Source organism: Elephas maximus, chromosome 20 (genome assembly GCF_024166365.1).
Source record: "Elephas maximus indicus isolate mEleMax1 chromosome 20, mEleMax1 primary haplotype, whole genome shotgun sequence".
Taxonomy (NCBI): domain Eukaryota; kingdom Metazoa; phylum Chordata; class Mammalia; order Proboscidea; family Elephantidae; genus Elephas; species Elephas maximus.
This window is the reverse complement of record NC_064838.1, coordinates 54,323,062-54,341,512: the sequence shown is the minus strand read 5'-3', so window position 1 is coordinate 54,341,512 and position 18,451 is coordinate 54,323,062. Positions and strand designations below refer to the sequence as shown.

Below are 18,451 nucleotides of genomic sequence, written 5' to 3'. Positions count from 1 at the left end.
ACGTCCCTTTCTCTCCCTTGAAATAAATCTCGAGTTGGCTCAGGCGGAAAGGCCGCGGACTCCGGCTTCGCCGTCGGCGCGGAGCTTTGTGCCCCCAAAGCGGCCTCTAGTGAGGCAACCCCAAGCGGCGTCAGGTCCCGCCCCTGCTCTGCCCAGTCCCGGCGCCCCGACCTGTTCCGGCCGTGGCGCAGGCGGCCCGGCACGGCCGACTACATTTCCCACAATGCACCCCGGGGGCGGACCAGGCCGAGAGGCTGGAGCCGGGTCTCTGCCGCGAGACCCGAGAGAGTTGTCTTCCTGGGCCGGAGGCCGGGCGAGGGGCGGCGGGAGAACGCAGTGCCCGCTCTGTGGCCATGTCTGCGTCCGCAGGAAGCCGTGGCCCCGCGAATCTGCGCCCTCAGGCCGAACCGGGCCGGACCCCCGCGCCCCCCCGGGAGCCCGGCAGAGGGCAGTGACCAGCACCTTCTGTGCGTCCTGGGTCCCCCCGGAGAAACAGGTGAGTCCGATTGTCAAGCCACGTGGCCCGGGGGTTCAGAGAGACCCGAGTGTTGTTATCCTTGGAGAGAGAGGGCTTCAAGACTGGGGGCCCCTGCGGCCTACGGTATGAGGACCAGGTCTCCCTGGAGTCCCTCAGCAGGCTAGTCCCCCAGCTGGGAAATACGTAACGCGAGGCCTGGAACCCATCCTTTGGCCGGGAGGGCGAGGTCCGGTCCCGGGCAGTGGCCACTTATATCCCGCCCCCAACGCACAGACAGAATCCTCTCAAAGAGGTGCAGAGGTGACTACTGGATGAGCCGCTTAGCCCCTGGAAGAGTCCCGGGGCTGGGACTTTGCTCTCAAGGATGCTCTGGCTTAGACAACCCAACTGCCCCTTGTACCAGCTGAACCACCCTTTCTGGGCTCCAGTTTACTGGGGGAGGGTGAGTGGCTTTTGTCAGAGAGGGGAGTGGCTGCCAGCAATGACATGGACCTGGCCTTATTCTCAGCCTGAGGGAATAGTGATCCTGCTGAAGCCACAGCACAGCCTTACCTGGGCCCTGTCTGCCACTTGTCGGCAGCAATCCCTGGCACCACCCTCCTGGTTGACCACCCCCTGAAGGATCAAGGCAGGAACCATCTAAGCTAAAAGAGAGAGCAAGGTGGTAGGGCACTAGTAGGGAGGGGCTCTTGCAGGCCCTCCCCTTCCAGTGCTTCCTAAGGGTGGGAGGCATGCTAGAAGGGTTGATCGAGTCAACCTGTTTGGTGACATTGCTTGCAGGCAGGGAAGGACGCTTTTAGGGAAAGTGCATAAGCCCTGAGGGCTTCAAGAGAGGTTGCTGGAGAAGAGGCCCAGTAGGGGAATCTGGGCAGGTTCCAGCAGACCTCCCTTGTCTAACTGCTTCAGGCCTAGCCTCCTAGAAGCTTCAGCTGCACAAGTTATGTGGGGTAGTTTTGCTGTGAGTCATTTGCCTTACGTACCTGAGTTTCCAGGGTAAGCCTCCAGAGAGTTTTTTGCTTTATCAGAGCTTCTGGCTGGACCCCCTAGACTTGGAGATGCTAAATGATCTCAGATGACAGGGGGACTGTCCTGAAGGAGATATTCACTAGCCCCCAGCCAGCTGATCCTGCACCCACAATGTAGGCAGCTTAGCCCACAGGAATCAGTTGGTGGTAGGCCCTCAGGTTAGGGGTAAGTTACTGTAGGGGTCTTTGAGTCAAAGGTGCAAAACCTTACATCAGCGTGTGGTAGACCAAGGAGTTCAACTTAGGAGAGACTTCCAGGGGCAGCCAGTGGCTTGTCCTTGAACTCCAGGGAAAGTAAATAGCCCGGTAGCCTGGAGGAACTCCCAGCCCTAGGGCTATTGATAGCTCTTCAGCCCCACATCATAGATGGGTCACTTTAGGCTACACCCTACCTGGCTCCATGGGATCAGAAGCATGTTTGGCATAGCCAGTTCACCCAGGACCTGGCTCAGACTGAGCAAACTCTCAAAGGTCTGATTTACCTGGCAGAGACTACTGAATTGGCATAAATACTCCTAAGTAAGAATAATGTGATGTACTAGTGGCACCAGCAAAGTGTACAAGTGCGTACTCTAGGTAGGGTAACTAAATTATATTGATTATCTCATTTAATCTTTCACAACCCAATGAATCAGTACTATTATTATCTCCATGTTAGATGAGAAAGCTGAGACCTATAAAACTGGGCCAGGTGAATCCAGGCTGCTGTGACTAAGATCCATTGCTTCTTAACAGTTGATTACTACCAAGGACAAGTCTTCCCACAGGCAGGGATTTCCAGAGGCCACATTGTAGATGTGAAGGAGTGGGTATTTCCTACAAATCTTTAACCGTCTCCCTTCCAAATATGTTTATTTGGCAAAAATTGATTAAACTCTTATGTGTGGAGCTGACACTCTGACACACCTTCAGTAGAGAGAAATAAAGCAGGGCAAGAGGGGTAAAGGGCCGAGGTATTACAGGAAGGCCTCTTTGATAAGGTGACACTTAAGTGGCAACCTGAAGGATGTGAGGGAATGAGTCATGTAGATACCTAACCCAGGCAGTGGAATAGGTGAGATGGGAGGCAGGGAGAAAAACAGGGAGATGTGGTCCAGGCAGAAAGGTCAACTAGGGCAAAGTTCTGAAGTGAAAGAGTGCTCAGGATGCTTAAGGAAAGCCATGAGGCTAGCATGTCTGGGCTGGAGCAGTGCGAGTGGAGGGAGACAGTAGGAGAAAAGGTCAAAGAAGTAATGGGGCGAGGGGGCATATGAGTAGGCTCTTGTGCACCACTGTGAGGAAATTGGCTTTCTCTCTGAGTAAGGTAGGAGCTATTACAGATTTATGAGGAGGTGAATTACATGGTCTGAGTTCTGTATCATTAGGATTAATCTGAGTGCTGTGAGAAGGGCAGACTGCAAGGGCAGAAGGGGGGAGACTGTTTAAGACACTGTTGCAACAGTATGGGGAAAGATAATGGTGGCTTGAAACAACATAGTAGTGGTGGAGGTGATGAGAAGTGGTCAGATTCCAAATTCTCACTTATAGGCATTTCTCACTTATATCAGTAATCTGTTCCATGAAAGTTAGACATTCTGCCTGGAAACCATATCTAGGAGTCTATTTCACATCATTTTAAGTGGTAAAATTATAACGCTTTACACATCAACCCCAGATCTCCAACAAATTTTCTAAAATAAAAGCTAAAATGCAGGGAAAACGTGTGATTTACATGGCAGAGACCACTGAATCAGTGTGTAAGGGGAGCCACACCTAGTCCGAATGCTAGATAAGAATAACTGTGATGTGCTAATGGCACAATACATATATTGTGTGTGTGTGTGTAATTTCCAGATACAAAATGCTTAAAACATTCGCTCCTCATCACCAACCATTTTTGTTGCTTTGACACACTATCCTGGCTGGCTTTTTTTTGGTGCCTGTAACAACCATGATGCAAGTAAGTCCTTAGGTTGACACTCAGTGATCTTCTATCAATTGTATTTGTAATATAATTTGAGGCTTCAATGCACATTATTTTGTTAAAAATGTAGATGAAGTTTTGGTGATGTAGATATACTTTTTTTTTTTATGTAAACATAAGCTGACTTTATTATATACAAATTTGGTGTATTAGTTATCTGTTGGTGTGTAACAAATTATCCCAAAACTTAGCACCTTAAAATAATAAACATTTACTATTTCATACAGTTCCTGTGGGTGAGGAATTTGGGAGCAGCTTAGCTGGATGGTTTAGGTTGAGGGTCTCCCATGAGGTTGTAGTCATCCAAAGGCATGACTGGGGCTAGATGATTTGCTTACAGAATGGCTCACTCACGTGACTGGCAAGTTGATAGTGGCTGTTGGTAGGAGGCCTCAGTTTCTTGCCATGTGGTTCTCTCCATAGGGCTGCTTGAGTGTCCTCACAACCTGGTTGATGAATTCTCCCAGAGAGAGTGATCTAACAGGGCAAGGCAGAGGCTACTATGTCTTTTACGACCTAACCTCAGAAGTCACACAGCATCATTTTCATACCATCCTATTGGTTACATAGATCAGCCCTGCTCAGTGTGGGAGGGAAGTATACAAGGCATGGATACCAGGAGTTGAGGATCAGTGGATGCCATCTTGAAGGCTGGGTACCACAGTTGGGTATTGTGATGGTTAAGGTTGTGTGTCGACTTGCCTGGGCCATGATTCTTAGTGGTTTGGCAGTCATATGATGTTGTAATCACTTCCATGATGAGATTTGATATAATGTGATCACCTCTATGATGGAATCTGCTGTGAGTAGCCAACCAGTTGAAAGGGAGTTTCCTTGGGTGTGTGGCCTGTATCAAATATATAAGTGGACATTGTGGCAAGGCTCATGGGCTTTTCCTCATTCTGGGTCGTGCAACTGGCTCCTGTTCATCTGACCTCTGGTTCTTGGAACTTGAGGTAGCAGCTTACCTGCGGACTTGCCTGCCAGTCTTGGGATTTGTCAATCTTTGCAGCCTGTGACCAAGAGCCCTGTGCTCTGACCTGCTGATCTTGGGTTTGCCAGCCCCTGGGGCTATGTGAATCAGAAACCTGTATCCTGACCCACAGACTTGGGACATTCCAGCCTCTACAATTTCATGAGCCATTTCCTTGATATATAAATCTCTCTATATGAGTCGGAATAGAGTCATTTTATAGAGAAATGCTAACTAGAAAGATGTTTTCCTGTGTGTGCCTGTATTCTGAAGTACGGCTGATAGGATTTGATGATGGTTTGGTTTATGAGGTATGGGGAAAAGAGAGACATGAGAGATGACTTTAAGGTTTTTGGGTGAACAACTGGAAGGATGAAGCTGTCTTTCACTGAGATGGTAAAAACTATAGGAGGAGCAACTTTTTAAGGGAATGATTAGGAGTTCAGTTTTGGACACATAATTTTGATTGTAAGATATCCAAGGGGAAGCATCAAGTAGACAGTTGGATGTGTGTACCTCTAGAAGTCAGAAGAGATATTGGGGATAGAAATAAAAATTGGAATGTGTAGATGGAATTTAAAACCACGAGACTGAATGAGATCACCAGGAGTTGAGTAAAGACAGAGAAGAGGTCCAAGGACTGAACCCTGGGTCCTTCCACTATAAAGGGAGTTACAAAGGGGACTCGAAAGGAGCAATCCATGGGGTAGAAGAGCCAAGAAAGGAAAGTAGTATGCCAGAAAAAAAGCCAAGAGGAAAAAGTATTTTAAGAGGGAGGAAATGATCAGATGTATCCATTGCTGCTTATGGGTGAAGTGAGGTGATCCTGGAAGTCATCAGCAACCTTGATGGGAACAATGTTGGTGGAGTGATGGGAGTGAAAGTCTGGTTGGAATGGGTTCAAGACAGGGTGGGAGAAATGGAAAGACTGTGGCAGAGACACTTACTGTTTACCAAGTATCCATGAGCTCCCCGCATTTCCCAATCCCTCCTTGGCTGTGTGACTAGTTTTGCCTAATCCAGGCTGAAGTATTTAAGAGCTGGCATACATGAAACCAAAAGAATTGGTTGGTGCTCAGCTACCATTACTGAACTTTTTGATCAAAGATCCTATAGAAGAATCCTGATCAAAAAGGAGAAACTGCTCTGCTAACTCAGAGCTGAAGCCACTCCTGAAGTCCACCTTTCAGCCAAAGATTAGACAGGGATATAAAACAAACAATAACACACATGAGGAATGTGCTTCTTAGTTCAATCAAGTAGATGAGATCAAATGGGCGACATGCCCAAAAGCAAAGACAAGAAGGCAGGCAGGGACAGGAAGACTGGATGAATGGACATGGGGAACCTGGGGTGGAAAGAGAAAGGGGGAGAGTGCTAACACAATGAGGGGATTGCAATCAAAGTCACAAAACAATTTGTGTATACATTTTTGAATGAGAAATTAATTTGCACTGTAAATGTTCACCTAAAGCCCAATAAAATTTTTTTAAAAAGAGGGGGAAGAATGCAGAACAGAATTTCAAATTCCCACGGACTCCAGACTTCCTGGAGCCATGGAGGCTGGATGAATCCCGGAAACTATTGCCCTGAGATAATCTTTAACCCTTAAACAAAAAATATCTCCTGAAGCCTTCTTAAAACTAAACAATAGCTTAACTAGTAAAAAACATCTGCCTTGAGCATTATGTACATTATGTTCTATTAAGAACTATATGGGATCAGAGTGACAACAGCAACTCAAAAGATTAGATAGGAACCTTAGGGCAGTGAGTTTATGTGAATGGGGGAGGAACAACTCAGAAAAGGAAAGTGAGAGTGGTTGCACACCTCGAAGAATGTAATCAATGTCACTGAATTGTATTTGTAGGAACTGTTGCATTGGTGTATGTTTTGCTGTGTATAAATAATCCTAACAACAAAATAAATACAATTTTTTTTTAAAGTTGGTACATGACCTTTGTCATGGATTGAATTGTGTCCCACCAAAAATATGTGTCAACTTGGTTAGGGCATGATTCCCAGTATTGTGTGGTTGTCCTCCATTTTGTGATTATAATTTTATGTTGAGAGGATTAGGGTGGGATCGTAATGCCCCCCTCACTCAGGTCACCTCCCTGATCCAAGGTAAAGGGAGTTTCCCTGGGGTGTGGCCTGTACCACCTTTTATCTCTCAAGAGATAAAAGGGAAGGAAAGCAAGCAGAGAGTTGGGGACCTCATGCCACCAAGAAAGCAACGCCAGGAGCAGGGTGCATCCTTTGGACACGGGGTCCCTGGGCCTGAGAAGCTCCTCGACCAGGGGAAGATTGAGGACAAGGACCTTTCTTCAGAGCCAACAAAGAGAGAAAGCCTTCCCCTGAGGCCAATGCCCTGAATTTGGACTTGTAACCTACTAGACTGTGAGAAAATAAATTTCTCTTTGTTAAAGCTATCCACTTGTATTTCTGTTGTAGCAGCACTAGATGACTAAGACAACCTTCCAGCTCTGTCTTCCCTTGGCAGGTGAAGTGAAAGGCACATTCATATTCCAAATGGCAGAGCTATAAGATGCCAGTAGCCTGGATTCCAGCATCACTGCTTGGAAGGGAGGAGCTACTCCAGACTGCTGCCAGGCCCATGGGAGACGTTGCATGAACAAAAAATAAGTCTTGATGTGTGAAGGTTCTACCATTTTGGGATTCATTTGTTATACAGCATAGCCTAGCCTAACCTGACTAATATAACCTCTAAGTATTATTTATTCTCAAGGATTTTTTTTTTTTTTTTAATAAAAGACAGCTGAAAAAATGGTGTGGTAGCTGGAGGGTAATGTAGAATTAAGGGGGGATTTGTTTTGTTTCAACTTTTTAAGTGACATAATAAATGTATACAGAAAAGTCCACGAATTCTAAGTACAACTCATTGAATTATCATAAAGTGGACACACCCAAGGGAGGGTGTTTTGAAGATGGAAGAAATGTCAGCATATCGGTGATGGATGGGAGAGAAGGGTAAACTGATGATCCAGCAGAGAGAGGGACAGCTGCTGATGCCATGTGCTTGCGTAGCTGAGAAGGGCTAGGATCTGGTGCACACGTGGAGGAGTGGCCTGCAGTGGAGCAGGGACAGCTTATCTTTATTAAGGGGGGGGGGGAAGGCAGTTTGGCAGGTAGGATGAGGTGGTGGTGGGAGTCTATGGAAGTTCTCTTCTGATGGCTTCTGTTTCCTCAGTGAAATGAAAGTCAATGTGTTCTGCTGAGAGTGAGCATGGGGGAAGGGTATGACAGAAATTTAGGAGAAAGAAGGTGTGAAGTTGTTGACTAGAGGAGTGGGAAAGTGAGTAGACATAGAAGTAAATGTAGGGCATTTCCATTTAAAGCAGTGGTTCTGGACCTTCTCCCCAGAAAAAACGCACATACCAATCCATGTCTGCAACTAGGGAGCCAGGTCTAGAAGCCCTGGCCACAACCCTTGAACTATCAGTAGCAGCTTACCCTCTACCTGGACATGGCAGACTCATTTCTCTGAGGTTACTCTCTCTACACAGAAGTACAGATCCCACCCTGGCTTCTAGGTTAGCAGTGTGAAATACTGGTCTATGAGATTCTCATGTGGTCTAGGTCTTCTTACTCAAGACCTGGACATGCCCTAATTTTCTTATCACCTACTACCCTGGGCTCTGTGGTGTGGCAGTGGCTGCTCTGGCCTGCTTTGGATTGCTTCTCTTGGTCTCAGTCAGATGGACCTCCCCAGGTTCCTGTTGAGGGCACATAGCCTCTCAGCTCCTCTGGCCCATTGTCACACAAGGTGGCTTATGCCTTGGTCTTCTTGGCTCTGACCCTTGCTGGGAACCATAACTCTTGATTGTTCCAATGGGAAGGACTGGTGGCCTAGAAAATTTCAAAAGGTTGATAATCTTCCTTTGGTCTTGCTCCGCATGGGACGATATCGTTGGCCAGTGGTCTTCCAACCTCTATGGCATGCCAGGGCTCAGTACAGGAGTGGCCAGAGGGCCAGTCTACAGGCCAGCCTCCTTGTTCCGTCTGTTTTACACATTGAGCTGCTGCAAAAAATTCACTTGAAGGAAGGATTCCATGGGTTAAAACAAAGATGACGAAAAAGAAGGGCTTGAAAGTTAGTTCTTTTGGCACATACACATAAGCTGCCTGACAGGAACTGTGGGAGGTCCAGAGAGTGTGTTCTTGGACATAGACAAGCTGGGGCTGCACAGATGCACCTGATGGGGTAGCTAGGGGCCCGACAGCCTCATGCTTCAATCCTCAGGGGGCTCTGAGATCACTCTTTTCATGAACATTTTTTAAGCAGGCTCAAGGTGGAGTCATTTGCCCAAGGTCACAGAGCTAGTAAAAGACAAAGCCTCAGGTATTCCCACTGGACCCTGTGCTCTGGGAGGGTAGAGGTGGGTTCTGCTTTGCTCACACTAACACCAGTCCATCCTAGGCCCCTGGCCTGCCTGCAGAATCCTCCTCAGGAAACTCCAAGTGGCTAGCCTCCACTGCCCTTCTCGTCCATCCAGCCAGATCTCTCTTCCCTAAAGTGTTGGTGCCTTGAATGGAACCCCTTCCCCAAAACCCCTCAGCCTGCCACTCAGGGCCCTGATAGGGGCTGACCCCAAGTGGGCTATCCAGCTTGATTACCCCTAATGTCCACTGTGGCCACCCCCGCCTGGCCCTGAGGCTGAGGAAGGACTGGGAGTCTAGGCTGAGTCTGTCCTGGTCATTGAGTGGGCACTGAGAATGGTTGTGTCTGTAGTTGTTTTTCACTGGAAAGGCAAGTCCTGGTGCCAAATTCAAAAGGTACCAAAGGGTATTCAGAGAAAAGCAAGGCTCCAGCCTGAAGACAGGCCTGTTTGCTGTGACTCATTTCTTTCACTGCATGTACCCAAATATCCAAAAAGAACTATCAATTAACTCAGCCTTGAATGGGGAAATGTTCATGGTATAATGTGGAGTGAAATAGATCAGGATACAGGATTGTTTCAGTTCTCAGCTCCAATGCTTCCTTCCTGTAGTGACAGTGGGCAAGTTATACTCTCTTAGCCTCAATTCCTTCATCTATAAGCTAGGCTAATAGGAGCACCTGCCTTAGAGAGGAGTGATCTAAGACTAGAAAACTTAATCTCGGTAAATTTCATAGCATGCTGCTTTAGTACTCAATAAGTGTTAGCTGCTAAAAAAAAAAAAAAAAAGGTACATTTTATATATATTTAAAAAAGACTGGGAGGAAATATACTATAGTGGATGATTCTGAGTGGTGGAAATATGGTGACTTATTTCTTTATACATCTCTGTGTTTTCCAAGTTTTCTACAATGAATTTATTTCCCTTTTATAATCATACTTAATTTTTTAAAAGGAAATACTCAGAATCCATTCCCCAGGGGTTTGAGTTAGCTGGGTCTTAAAGAGTTCAGCTTTTTATTAAACATGTTACAAAAGGAGTTTATCAGAAAGACCAAAGCCCATGTCAGCATTATTGGACTACTCATATTCTTATTTCTTTGCTTCTACTTTCTTCTCAGCTGGGGTAGCAGTGGTGAGGGGCAGCTCTTCCTGCTGGTGCAGCGCCAGCTGTTGGTGCAGGTCCACCAGTCCTAACATTGCAGATGAGGCTCCCCTTGTTGACATTAGCCAGGGCCTTTGCAAACGAGCCAGGCCAGAAAGGTTCAACATTTTACAGTGGCTGCTTTAATGAGGACATTGATATTAAGATCTTGTGATGGTCACCTCATCATTGTGTAAGGTGAAGGCCAAGTAGATGCAGGTGAGCTTGGAGCTGGTGTGGGCAAGTGCTGGACTGGCAACTGCTGGGCACGATGCTAGTTCCCGGCTAAAGTGAGAGCCTCACCGCAACGCGGCTTTAGCTTCCTCAGAAGAACCGAGCACCTTAGTGGAAGCTGAGGCAAGGGGTCCACTTTCCTGTTTACCACAGTTAACTATGCCAGTGACCCTGGCAACAGCACACCCTTCCCCTCCACCCCCTGACACCTTTGTTTGCCCCACAGGAAAGCCGGAGGGATGGCAACTGACATGCAGAGGAAGAGAAGCGGCGAATGCCCTGATGGCACGTTGGCTCCTTCTGATGGGCAGAGTGTGGAAAGAGCTGAGAGCCCCACACCAGGACTGGCCCAGGGAATGGAGCCAGGTATGGCAGGCTGTGCAGCCACAGCCAGCTGACAGCTGGAGCAGCCACAGGGGAATTGGGATTCCTGGCCACTTTTTTCCTCCCACTCATTCATGCATTTGTTCACTCACTCATTGAATATTTGCCAGGTGCTGGGGATACTGCAGGGAGCAGGGTTCACTCTGTGCCCTGTCTTCCTCTCCACTTCATGTGGTGCCACTTGCCCTGTGCTGTCTGGCTGCCCATGTGGGCTCTCCTCCTTCTGTTCCCTGTGTCTCTAGCGCACCCGCCTTGTCTCTCAGCTTAAATGTTACCTTCTTATAAGTTAGGCCTTGCTCTACCACCCTCTGTGCAGGGCACTGGAGTTGTTTTGTAATTTTATTTGCCAGTGTATGTATTGCCCACTTCTCTCTTCCACAAGATTGTGAGCTCTTTGAGCACAGAACAACTGTATCCCCAATGCCTGACACATTGCCAAGTTTGTAATACCAAAAAACTCAAACCAAACCTGTTGCTGTTGATTCCAACTCATAGTGACCCTATAGAACAGAGTAGAACTGCCCCATAGAGTTTCCAAGGAGTGGCTGGTGGATTCGAACTGCTGACATTTTGATTAGCAGCTGAGCTCTTAACCACTGTGCCATCAGGGTTCTGGGTTTGTAATAGAGGCTGAAAGTATATCTGTTGAACTATTCTGCCAAAAAATAAAAAATCAGTAAAGGACAACTGACATAGTCCCTGCCCTGGAGGAGCTATTACAGTGAAATTTGCTAGAAGCTATGGGCTGAGAGAGAGTGATTTACTGAGCACAGTGCTGGGCATACAGCAATGAACAACCAGGTTCCTGCCCTTGGAGGGGATCCCATTGTAGTTGGGGAGAATAGCTGTTAAGTACCACAAGAGAAATCAAAGAGGGACATAAGATAGAGTGCCTGAGGTTGGAAGTCAGGTGAGGAGGTAACATCTGAGCTGAGAGCTGAAGTACAACAGGGGCCCAGCCATGCTAGCAGGTGACAGTGTCTTCTAAGCAGAGGGAACAGCAGGTACAGAGGCCCTGAGGTGGGGGCATGTTGAGGGTGTTCAAAGAGCAGAAGGATGAAGGCCAGCGTACCTGGGATAAGCCTTGGGTGGGCTTCGAGATAGGAGTGGGAGAGGTAGGCAGATACCAGCTGTCACCACTGCTGTGAGTGGTGGGTCTTATTCTCAGTGTGATGGGAGAAGACTGGTGGTCTGTAAGTTGCATGACCTGTGGCAGACGGTGGCAGGAGCACAGAGTGGCTTGAACCCAGGAGGACAGTCAGTCAAGCTAGAGTGGCCATGTTAGGCACCTTGCTGGCGAGGGGGTCTGCCAGAGGCTTCCCCTCTAAGCACCAGTGCTTTTGCCTGCAGGTGCCGGGCAGGAGGGTGCCATGTTTGTCCACGCCCGTTCCTATGAGGATCTGACTGAGTCTGAGGATGGGGAGGCATCTGGGGAGACCCCCAAGGAAGGTGTTGGAGGTCCCCCACCACTGCCTGCAGACATGCGCCAGATTAGCCAGGACTTCAGCGAGCTGAGCACCCAGCTAACAGGTGTGGCCCGTGACCTGCAGGAGGAGATGCTGCCTGGAAGCTCTGAGGACTGGCTGGAGCCCCCAGGGACAACAGGGCGACCAGCCACAGAACCCCTCAGGGAGGGCACAGCTGAAGGGGATGAGGAGGATGCTACCGAGGCATGGCGCCTACACCAGAAGCACGTCTTTGTGCTGAGCGAGGCGGGCAAGCCGGTGTACTCCCGATATGGGTCGGAGGAGGCACTCTCCAGCACCATGGGTGTCATGGTGGCCCTGGTATCCTTTCTGGAGGCAGACAAGAATGCCATTCGCTCCATTCATGCAGGTGAGCCACCTATGGAGGGTAGCAGTGAGGGCTCCCCTGGCCAGGGTTAACTCATATCAAGCTTTGGACCCCTTGGGCTAGAGAACTGGGATGTGCTGTGTGACCAAGGGCAAGTCCCTCCACCTCTCTGAGCCTCAAGGTCCTCATCTGTACATGAGATAATAACACTGCCAGCCTCATGGAGTTGTTGTGAGGGCCAAAGGTGGCTTTACCCTTGGAGAGGGTGAGAATCACAAGAGGAGGTGACAAAAAAATCCCAGGTCCTGAGCCCCACCCAACTCTTGGCAGTTGACTTAGCCCTTGGGAGGGGGAAGTAGGGATCCAAGAACATGTTTTTCAGAAGTGCCTCCATGTTTCAGCAGAAGCCAGTCTGTGAAGCAAATGGCAGGAACAGGCCTGGAGTCCTCAGGAAAATGGGCTGTCTTTACCCGCATCATCCTTAAGCCCCTACTGTGCCCAGAGCTCTGAGCCAGGGTGGAGAGGATATAGGAGGCTTTGGGCTCCTAGGAGGGCCAATCCGAGAGGGCCTTTCCAGAGAGGGTCTAAGGCTGACACCCGTCCCCCCACCCACCCTCAGATGGCTACAAGGTGGTATTCGTGCGCCGGAGCCCACTGGTGCTGGTGGCGGTGGCGCGCACGCGGCAGTCAGCACAGGAGCTGGCTCAGGAGCTGCTCTACATCTACTACCAGATCCTCAGCCTTCTCACGGGTGCGCAGCTGAGCCACATCTTCCAGCAGAAGCAGAACTACGACCTGCGACGCCTGCTCTCGGGCTCCGAGCGTATCACCGACAACCTGCTACAGCTCATGGCACGTGACCCCAGCTTCCTGATGGGGGCAGCGCGCTGTCTGCCCCTGGCCTCAGCCGTGCGCGACGTCGTGAGCGCCAGTCTGCAGCAGGCGCGGGTGCGCAGCCTTGTCTTCTCCATCCTACTGGCGCGAAACCAGCTTGTGGCTCTTGTGCGCCGCAAGGACCAATTCCTGCACCCTATCGATCTGCACCTGCTCTTCAACCTCATCAGTTCCTCCTCATCCTTCCGTGAGGGCGAGGCCTGGACACCTGTGTGCCTACCCAAATTCAATGCCGCAGGCTTCTTCCACGCACACATCTCATACCTAGAGCCTGATACTGACCTCTGTCTGCTGCTGATTTCCACCGACCGTGAGGACTTCTTTGCTGTCTCCGACTGCCGTCGCCGCTTCCAGGAGCGCCTGCGCAAGCGAGGAGCCCATCTGGCCCTGCGCGAGGCACTGCGCACACCTTACTACAGCGTGGCTCAAGTGGGCATCCCGGACCTGCGCCACTTCCTCTATAAGTCAAAGAGCTCAGGACTGTTCACCAGGTGAGGGAGGGCGTTGGGGGCACCAGTTGAGGCAGGGACGATAGGAGGGGGGAAGAATTGGGTGGGGCCTGAACCCGGGGGGACAGTCTTGGGCCCCTCTGGGAATGGACCGGAATGATGGATCTATTTTGCTGTGGCCCCAGGGACCCGGACTTCCAACACCGCTCTTTCCATGGGCGTACACCTCTCTACTTCATTGCCCAGAAGGCCTGAAAATGCCCAATATACACAGGAAGGAAGCTAGAATAGAGGTCTCTCGGGTCCCTTGCCCTGGAGCAACTGTGCCTTAAGCCTCATTCTGGTTCAGCCAGGATGCAGAGCCTCTCCCCCACCCCCTCCCTTCTTGACAGAGGGGCTGGGACTGGGCTGGAGTCAGGTGTGGAAGTTTCTCCTCCCTTTACCCTGTTTTGGCCCAGAGGGTTCCCAGCTCACCTTTCCTCCATTCCACACCTGTCACTCTCAGTCTTTGACACCTAAACTCAGATTGCCTTCTCCAAGGGAGGGTCAGCAAAGACACCATGAATTTGGGGGGTGGGGGTGGGCATCTGGAGAGTAGGACTAGTGGTAGACTCTCCCTGGCTGGAAATAGCTGTTTCTAAAGCTCCAGAGAAGGCAATAGAAGTCATCCTTTTGCAAATTGCACCCCACCCCCCCCCTCAGCCCTGAGATTGAGGCCCCGTACACAAGTGAAGAAGAGCAGGAACGGCTGTTGGGCCTCTACCAGTACCTGCACAGCCGTGCCCACAATGCCTCCCGCCCCCTCAAGACCATCTACTACACAGGACCCAACGAGAACCTCCTGGCCTGGGTAAGGCAGCCCTGGGCTAGGCTGGGCTTCACTGGGGCTCTGGGGAGGGGCCATGAGGGACCACCAGCCTGGATGACCACCCTCTGCCCCCTCCCCCAGGTGACAGGCGCCTTTGAGCTCTACATGTGCTACAGCCCCCTGGGGACCAAGGCTTCTGCTGTCAGTGCCATTCATAAGCTGATGCGCTGGATCCGCAAAGAGGAAGACCGCCTCTTCATTCTTACGCCCCTCACCTACTGATGGGAATGTGTGCAGGCTCAGCCCTCCTGGGCCCACTGGGACATGGGAAGCCATGGGAGCCTCCAGGTGGGGCTAGCCTTTTCCTACCCAGCAAGCAGGCAGGGACTGTGGGTTGGCGTGTGCATTAAAATCCTTTGGGGAAGATATTTGTCAACCCTGTTGCTGTGTACTTCATCCAGCCACTCCTACTCACACACATAAACACTAGATCCTCCTCCCTAGGCTCTGCACATGTCTCCCATGCACAGGGGCACGTGCAAACTTGGGCCCTATTCCTCCCTCCCTTGCACTGGCATCAGGCCACATATGCTCAGAATCAGGCCTCGGGCAGGGACTGTTTTGGTTCCGCTGAAGCGCTGCCCCACGTAAAGGGTTCTCAGGTGCCCCACTGACCTTGCCTCCATAGCCCCACCCCCGTACTCTCTGTGAGCCTCTGTTGCCTCGCCTCTCACTCCTGGTTGGGGTCTCAGCTTCATATCTCAAAGAAACCAACCACTCTGGGAGCCCTGGCCATACAGCTATTTGACAGGCTGCTGTAGTTCAGCAGGAACTGAGCTGAGTGAGACAGGGACAATCAGGGTGGGGGGAATCTGAGCCCCACCATGGGTGGGAGCCCTTGGCGAGACAGCCCAGTGCTTAACAGATAAATCCAGAGTTCAGCTTCCCTGTACCTCACGGGCCTCTGGGGAAACTGTCCTTGCTTAGCCCTTCCCATGAAGGGCTTCTTTCATAGCTTCCTTACCTCCACCCAGTGCATTCCTTGAAATGTCCCCTAGAGTGAGCCGGAGGCCTGAAAGAAGGCCCAGCTGACCTCAGGGCAGGAGTAGACCCTGCCCTAAGAAGGGCTGAGTCCTTTAGGTACACCTAGGGCCCTTTTCAAGCACCTATTCCTTGTCACAGTCAGGTCTGTATGGGGCACATGGACATTCCAGGGGACTCAGCAGTGAAGGCCTGGCCCTGTTCTCTCTACCATGAACCTCTTTGTGGGCAGAGCCCAGGGCACGGTATAGAAAACCTGCACCTTGCTGCTGGGAAGCTCTCCCAGCTCTGCCACAACTTAACCATCTCATTGGCCAGGGGGAATGAAAGGCCTAGGAGTGTTTATGAGAGAGACGTGTCCATTGAATGTGGTCTTCATACCGTCAGAAGGAATCACCCTCATGCAGTCTCTGAGAGCTGGGTCAGGGTATTCTGCCACTAAAACCAACCCAGGCTGGAGGATGTGCCTGTATTGGAGGCATGGGCAAAGAGTGCCCTGGAATGATTCTACTTACTATCTTAGGAAATGACACCATAGCCCCTGCTCTTGGCCCCATCCTGAATCACATAGGAACAGGCATGGCACCAGACCACCCACCTAGACCCCAAGGTCCCTGGGGAGCTGCCACAGGGTTGGTGGGTACTGCTCACCCCGCTCACTTGCTCTGGTCCCTTTTCTTCTGTTCCTCCCCTTGCTCCTGGCCAGGGCACCAAACCAGTGCCTTTGGGGCCGGGATAGTGCCAGGTTGGCTGTCGGTGACAGCTCTGGTGTTATGGTGAGTAGTCAGCCACTAAGTGCCCCTGCTGACTGCCCTAACCCCTGTAGGATCCTTAGTTTCTCTGTAGCTCAGCACCTGTTCTGAGTAGGAGAAGCAGAGGTGCTCACAGTTAGATGAGGACAATGGGGCACTTAGGAGTATGGGGTTACCTGGTTGGGGGTCAGGGGAGGGATGATAGGCAAATAGGAAAGTGCTCCTGGTGGAGGGACATGGTAAAGAACCTAGTATAACTGCTTTACAGTGAAGCTGGAGGAATCTGCAAGGCCTGGGGTTCCGAGATTCCAGCTGAGTCTGGCAGTGAGGAACCACCGAAGGTGTTAGAGCTGTGGATTGATGTGGTCATATTGTGGCTAGAGATTTCCCCCAGACTGAACTCTTCGGGTTGGAGAAAGAGGCTAGATCTAGTTCTCAGGAGTACTGTCTGAAGAGGAGTGAGAACCTGTGGAGGGTAGAGTAGCTAGCCCTCCCTCAAGTTAGCAGTTGGGTAGGTGCTCAGCTGACTGGCTATAGGGCAGGCCTGTTGCCTTCACCTTGGGAGAACATACGTACTCCACCCTGCAGGGCCCCATTAGCTGCCCTTCACCACACAGCTTGCCTACCTCCCTCCTGCAGAGCAGTCAGATGAGGAGGTGGGAAGGGGTACTCTTGTGGGCTTCTGCTATGGAAGAGTAGAGTCCTTGCTGCAGAGAGGGTGCTGGCCTGAGGTCAGCCATCAGCATGGCCACACGGGGGCAGTCGAGAACCAACTGATGGCTGCTTCACTCCTACCCCATAAATGGGGTGGGAGGGGCGACCTAGAAGGGCTAGACCCCACCCCCAGATGTCTCTTAGAACACCCTTCAGGCAGGGTGGAGGTCTCAGGGAACCGAAGTCCCAGAATGAACAGGAGAGTGTTTCAGTTTTACCCAGCATGACTATCTTTAGACATGTAGACTGTGGAATGCAGAAACCACGCCCTGATTTTCACGGGATGTTTATTCCAATTTTATGTTGCTTCCGGGGTGGTATCCTCTCTGCACTGGGTGTGGCCGCCCTGTGCTATTTTCTTTCCCTATCACCGACTTCTCACGGAGCTCCAGCCTGGAGGATGGAAGGAGAAGGAAAGGTAAAGTCAAGCATTCAGAGTGAACTATGCTGGTTGAGTGTATAGCACGGGGACTGTGGGACACAAGAGAGGGGCCTGTTGCACCCTGGGTCAGAAAGTCTTCCCGGACGAGGTGTCATCCAAGCTGCAAGAGGAGGAAGGGAAAAGGTGGTCCCGGAAGAAGGAACAAAGTCTAAAGGAGCCCTAGTGGTGCAATGGTTAAGTTCTTGGCTGCTAAGGGAAAAGTTGGCAGTTCAAACCCACCCAGCTGCTCCACCTAATGATCTGCTCCTATAAAGATTACAGCCTAGAAAACCCTATGGGGCAGTTCTGCTCTGTTAAATGGGGTCGCTGAGTTGAAATTGACTCAATGGAACCTAACAACAACACAACATTTTGTATTACACCAAGGACGCAGGCACCTGGAGCTGGACAGGTGCTGGGTGGGGTGGGGAAGATACAGCTCCCTAAGCCAGACTGAATCATGTGGGGTGAAGGGCTTCTCTCTTCCCCACATCCCATCCCACCCCATCCCTGGGACCCAACTTCACAGGTCCTAAGACCTCAACCCAGGATTACCCTGTGAAGCTTCCCCTCCCTCTAGGGTCTGTGCTGGGGTGGCTGAGGGGCTGTCAGGCTGAGGATGTCTCCCAGAGCCCACCTCCAGTGTCGGGGAACCAGTTACCATGAGGTAGCTGCTAAGGTGAGGGAAATGATGAGAGAGAGACCTACCCCCCACCACACACACACACACACAAAAACACACATACACAGAGAGCTCTGGGTAGCCACCTAGCCAAAACTACATCCTTATTTCACAAAGTGAGAGACTGAGGCCTGGCAAGGCTTACAGAGCAGGTAAGATGTGCCTTGAGGGCCAGTACCCATGCTTCTGTCATATCACAGGGGCACTGGAGCAGGGGTGGAAAGCAGAGGGGCCATCTTGAAAACTAGCATTATGAATTTTGTTATCGCCTGTCCTGCAGCTTCCACACACTGAG

The 18,451-nt window shown here is 50.7% G+C and overlaps 1 protein-coding gene and 1 pseudogene across 1 annotated transcript; one reads left to right on the top strand and one right to left on the bottom strand.

Moving 5' to 3' along the window:
- The first annotated feature begins 236 nt into the window (after positions 1-236).
- On the top strand, positions 237-15,000 carry MON1A (MON1 homolog A, secretory trafficking associated). Its single transcript, XM_049863027.1, has 6 exons — positions 237-496; positions 10,444-10,583; positions 11,952-12,437; positions 13,015-13,780; positions 14,441-14,588; positions 14,688-15,000. Exons 2-6 carry the CDS (start codon positions 10,457-10,459, stop codon positions 14,826-14,828), a joined length of 1,668 nt encoding a protein of 555 aa, XP_049718984.1. The 5' UTR covers positions 237-496; positions 10,444-10,456; the 3' UTR covers positions 14,829-15,000.
- On the bottom strand, positions 9,869-10,228 carry LOC126063635 (60S acidic ribosomal protein P1-like; annotated as a pseudogene).
- Positions 15,001-18,451: the final 3,451 nt, after the last annotated feature.

What these genes read in the sequence shown, in the direction of transcription:
- MON1A (XM_049863027.1), top strand. Translation starts at nt 10,457, where the DNA reads ATGGCAACTGACATGCAGAGGAAGAGAAGCGGCGAATGCCCTGATGGC. An exon ending in GGCCCAGGGAATGGAGCCAG is followed by an intron (nt 10,584 to 11,951) that starts GTATGGCAGGCT and finishes TTTTGCCTGCAG; the next exon opens with GTGCCGGGCAGGAGGGTGCC. An exon ending in CATTCGCTCCATTCATGCAG is followed by an intron (nt 12,438 to 13,014) that starts GTGAGCCACCTA and finishes ACCCACCCTCAG; the next exon opens with ATGGCTACAAGGTGGTATTC.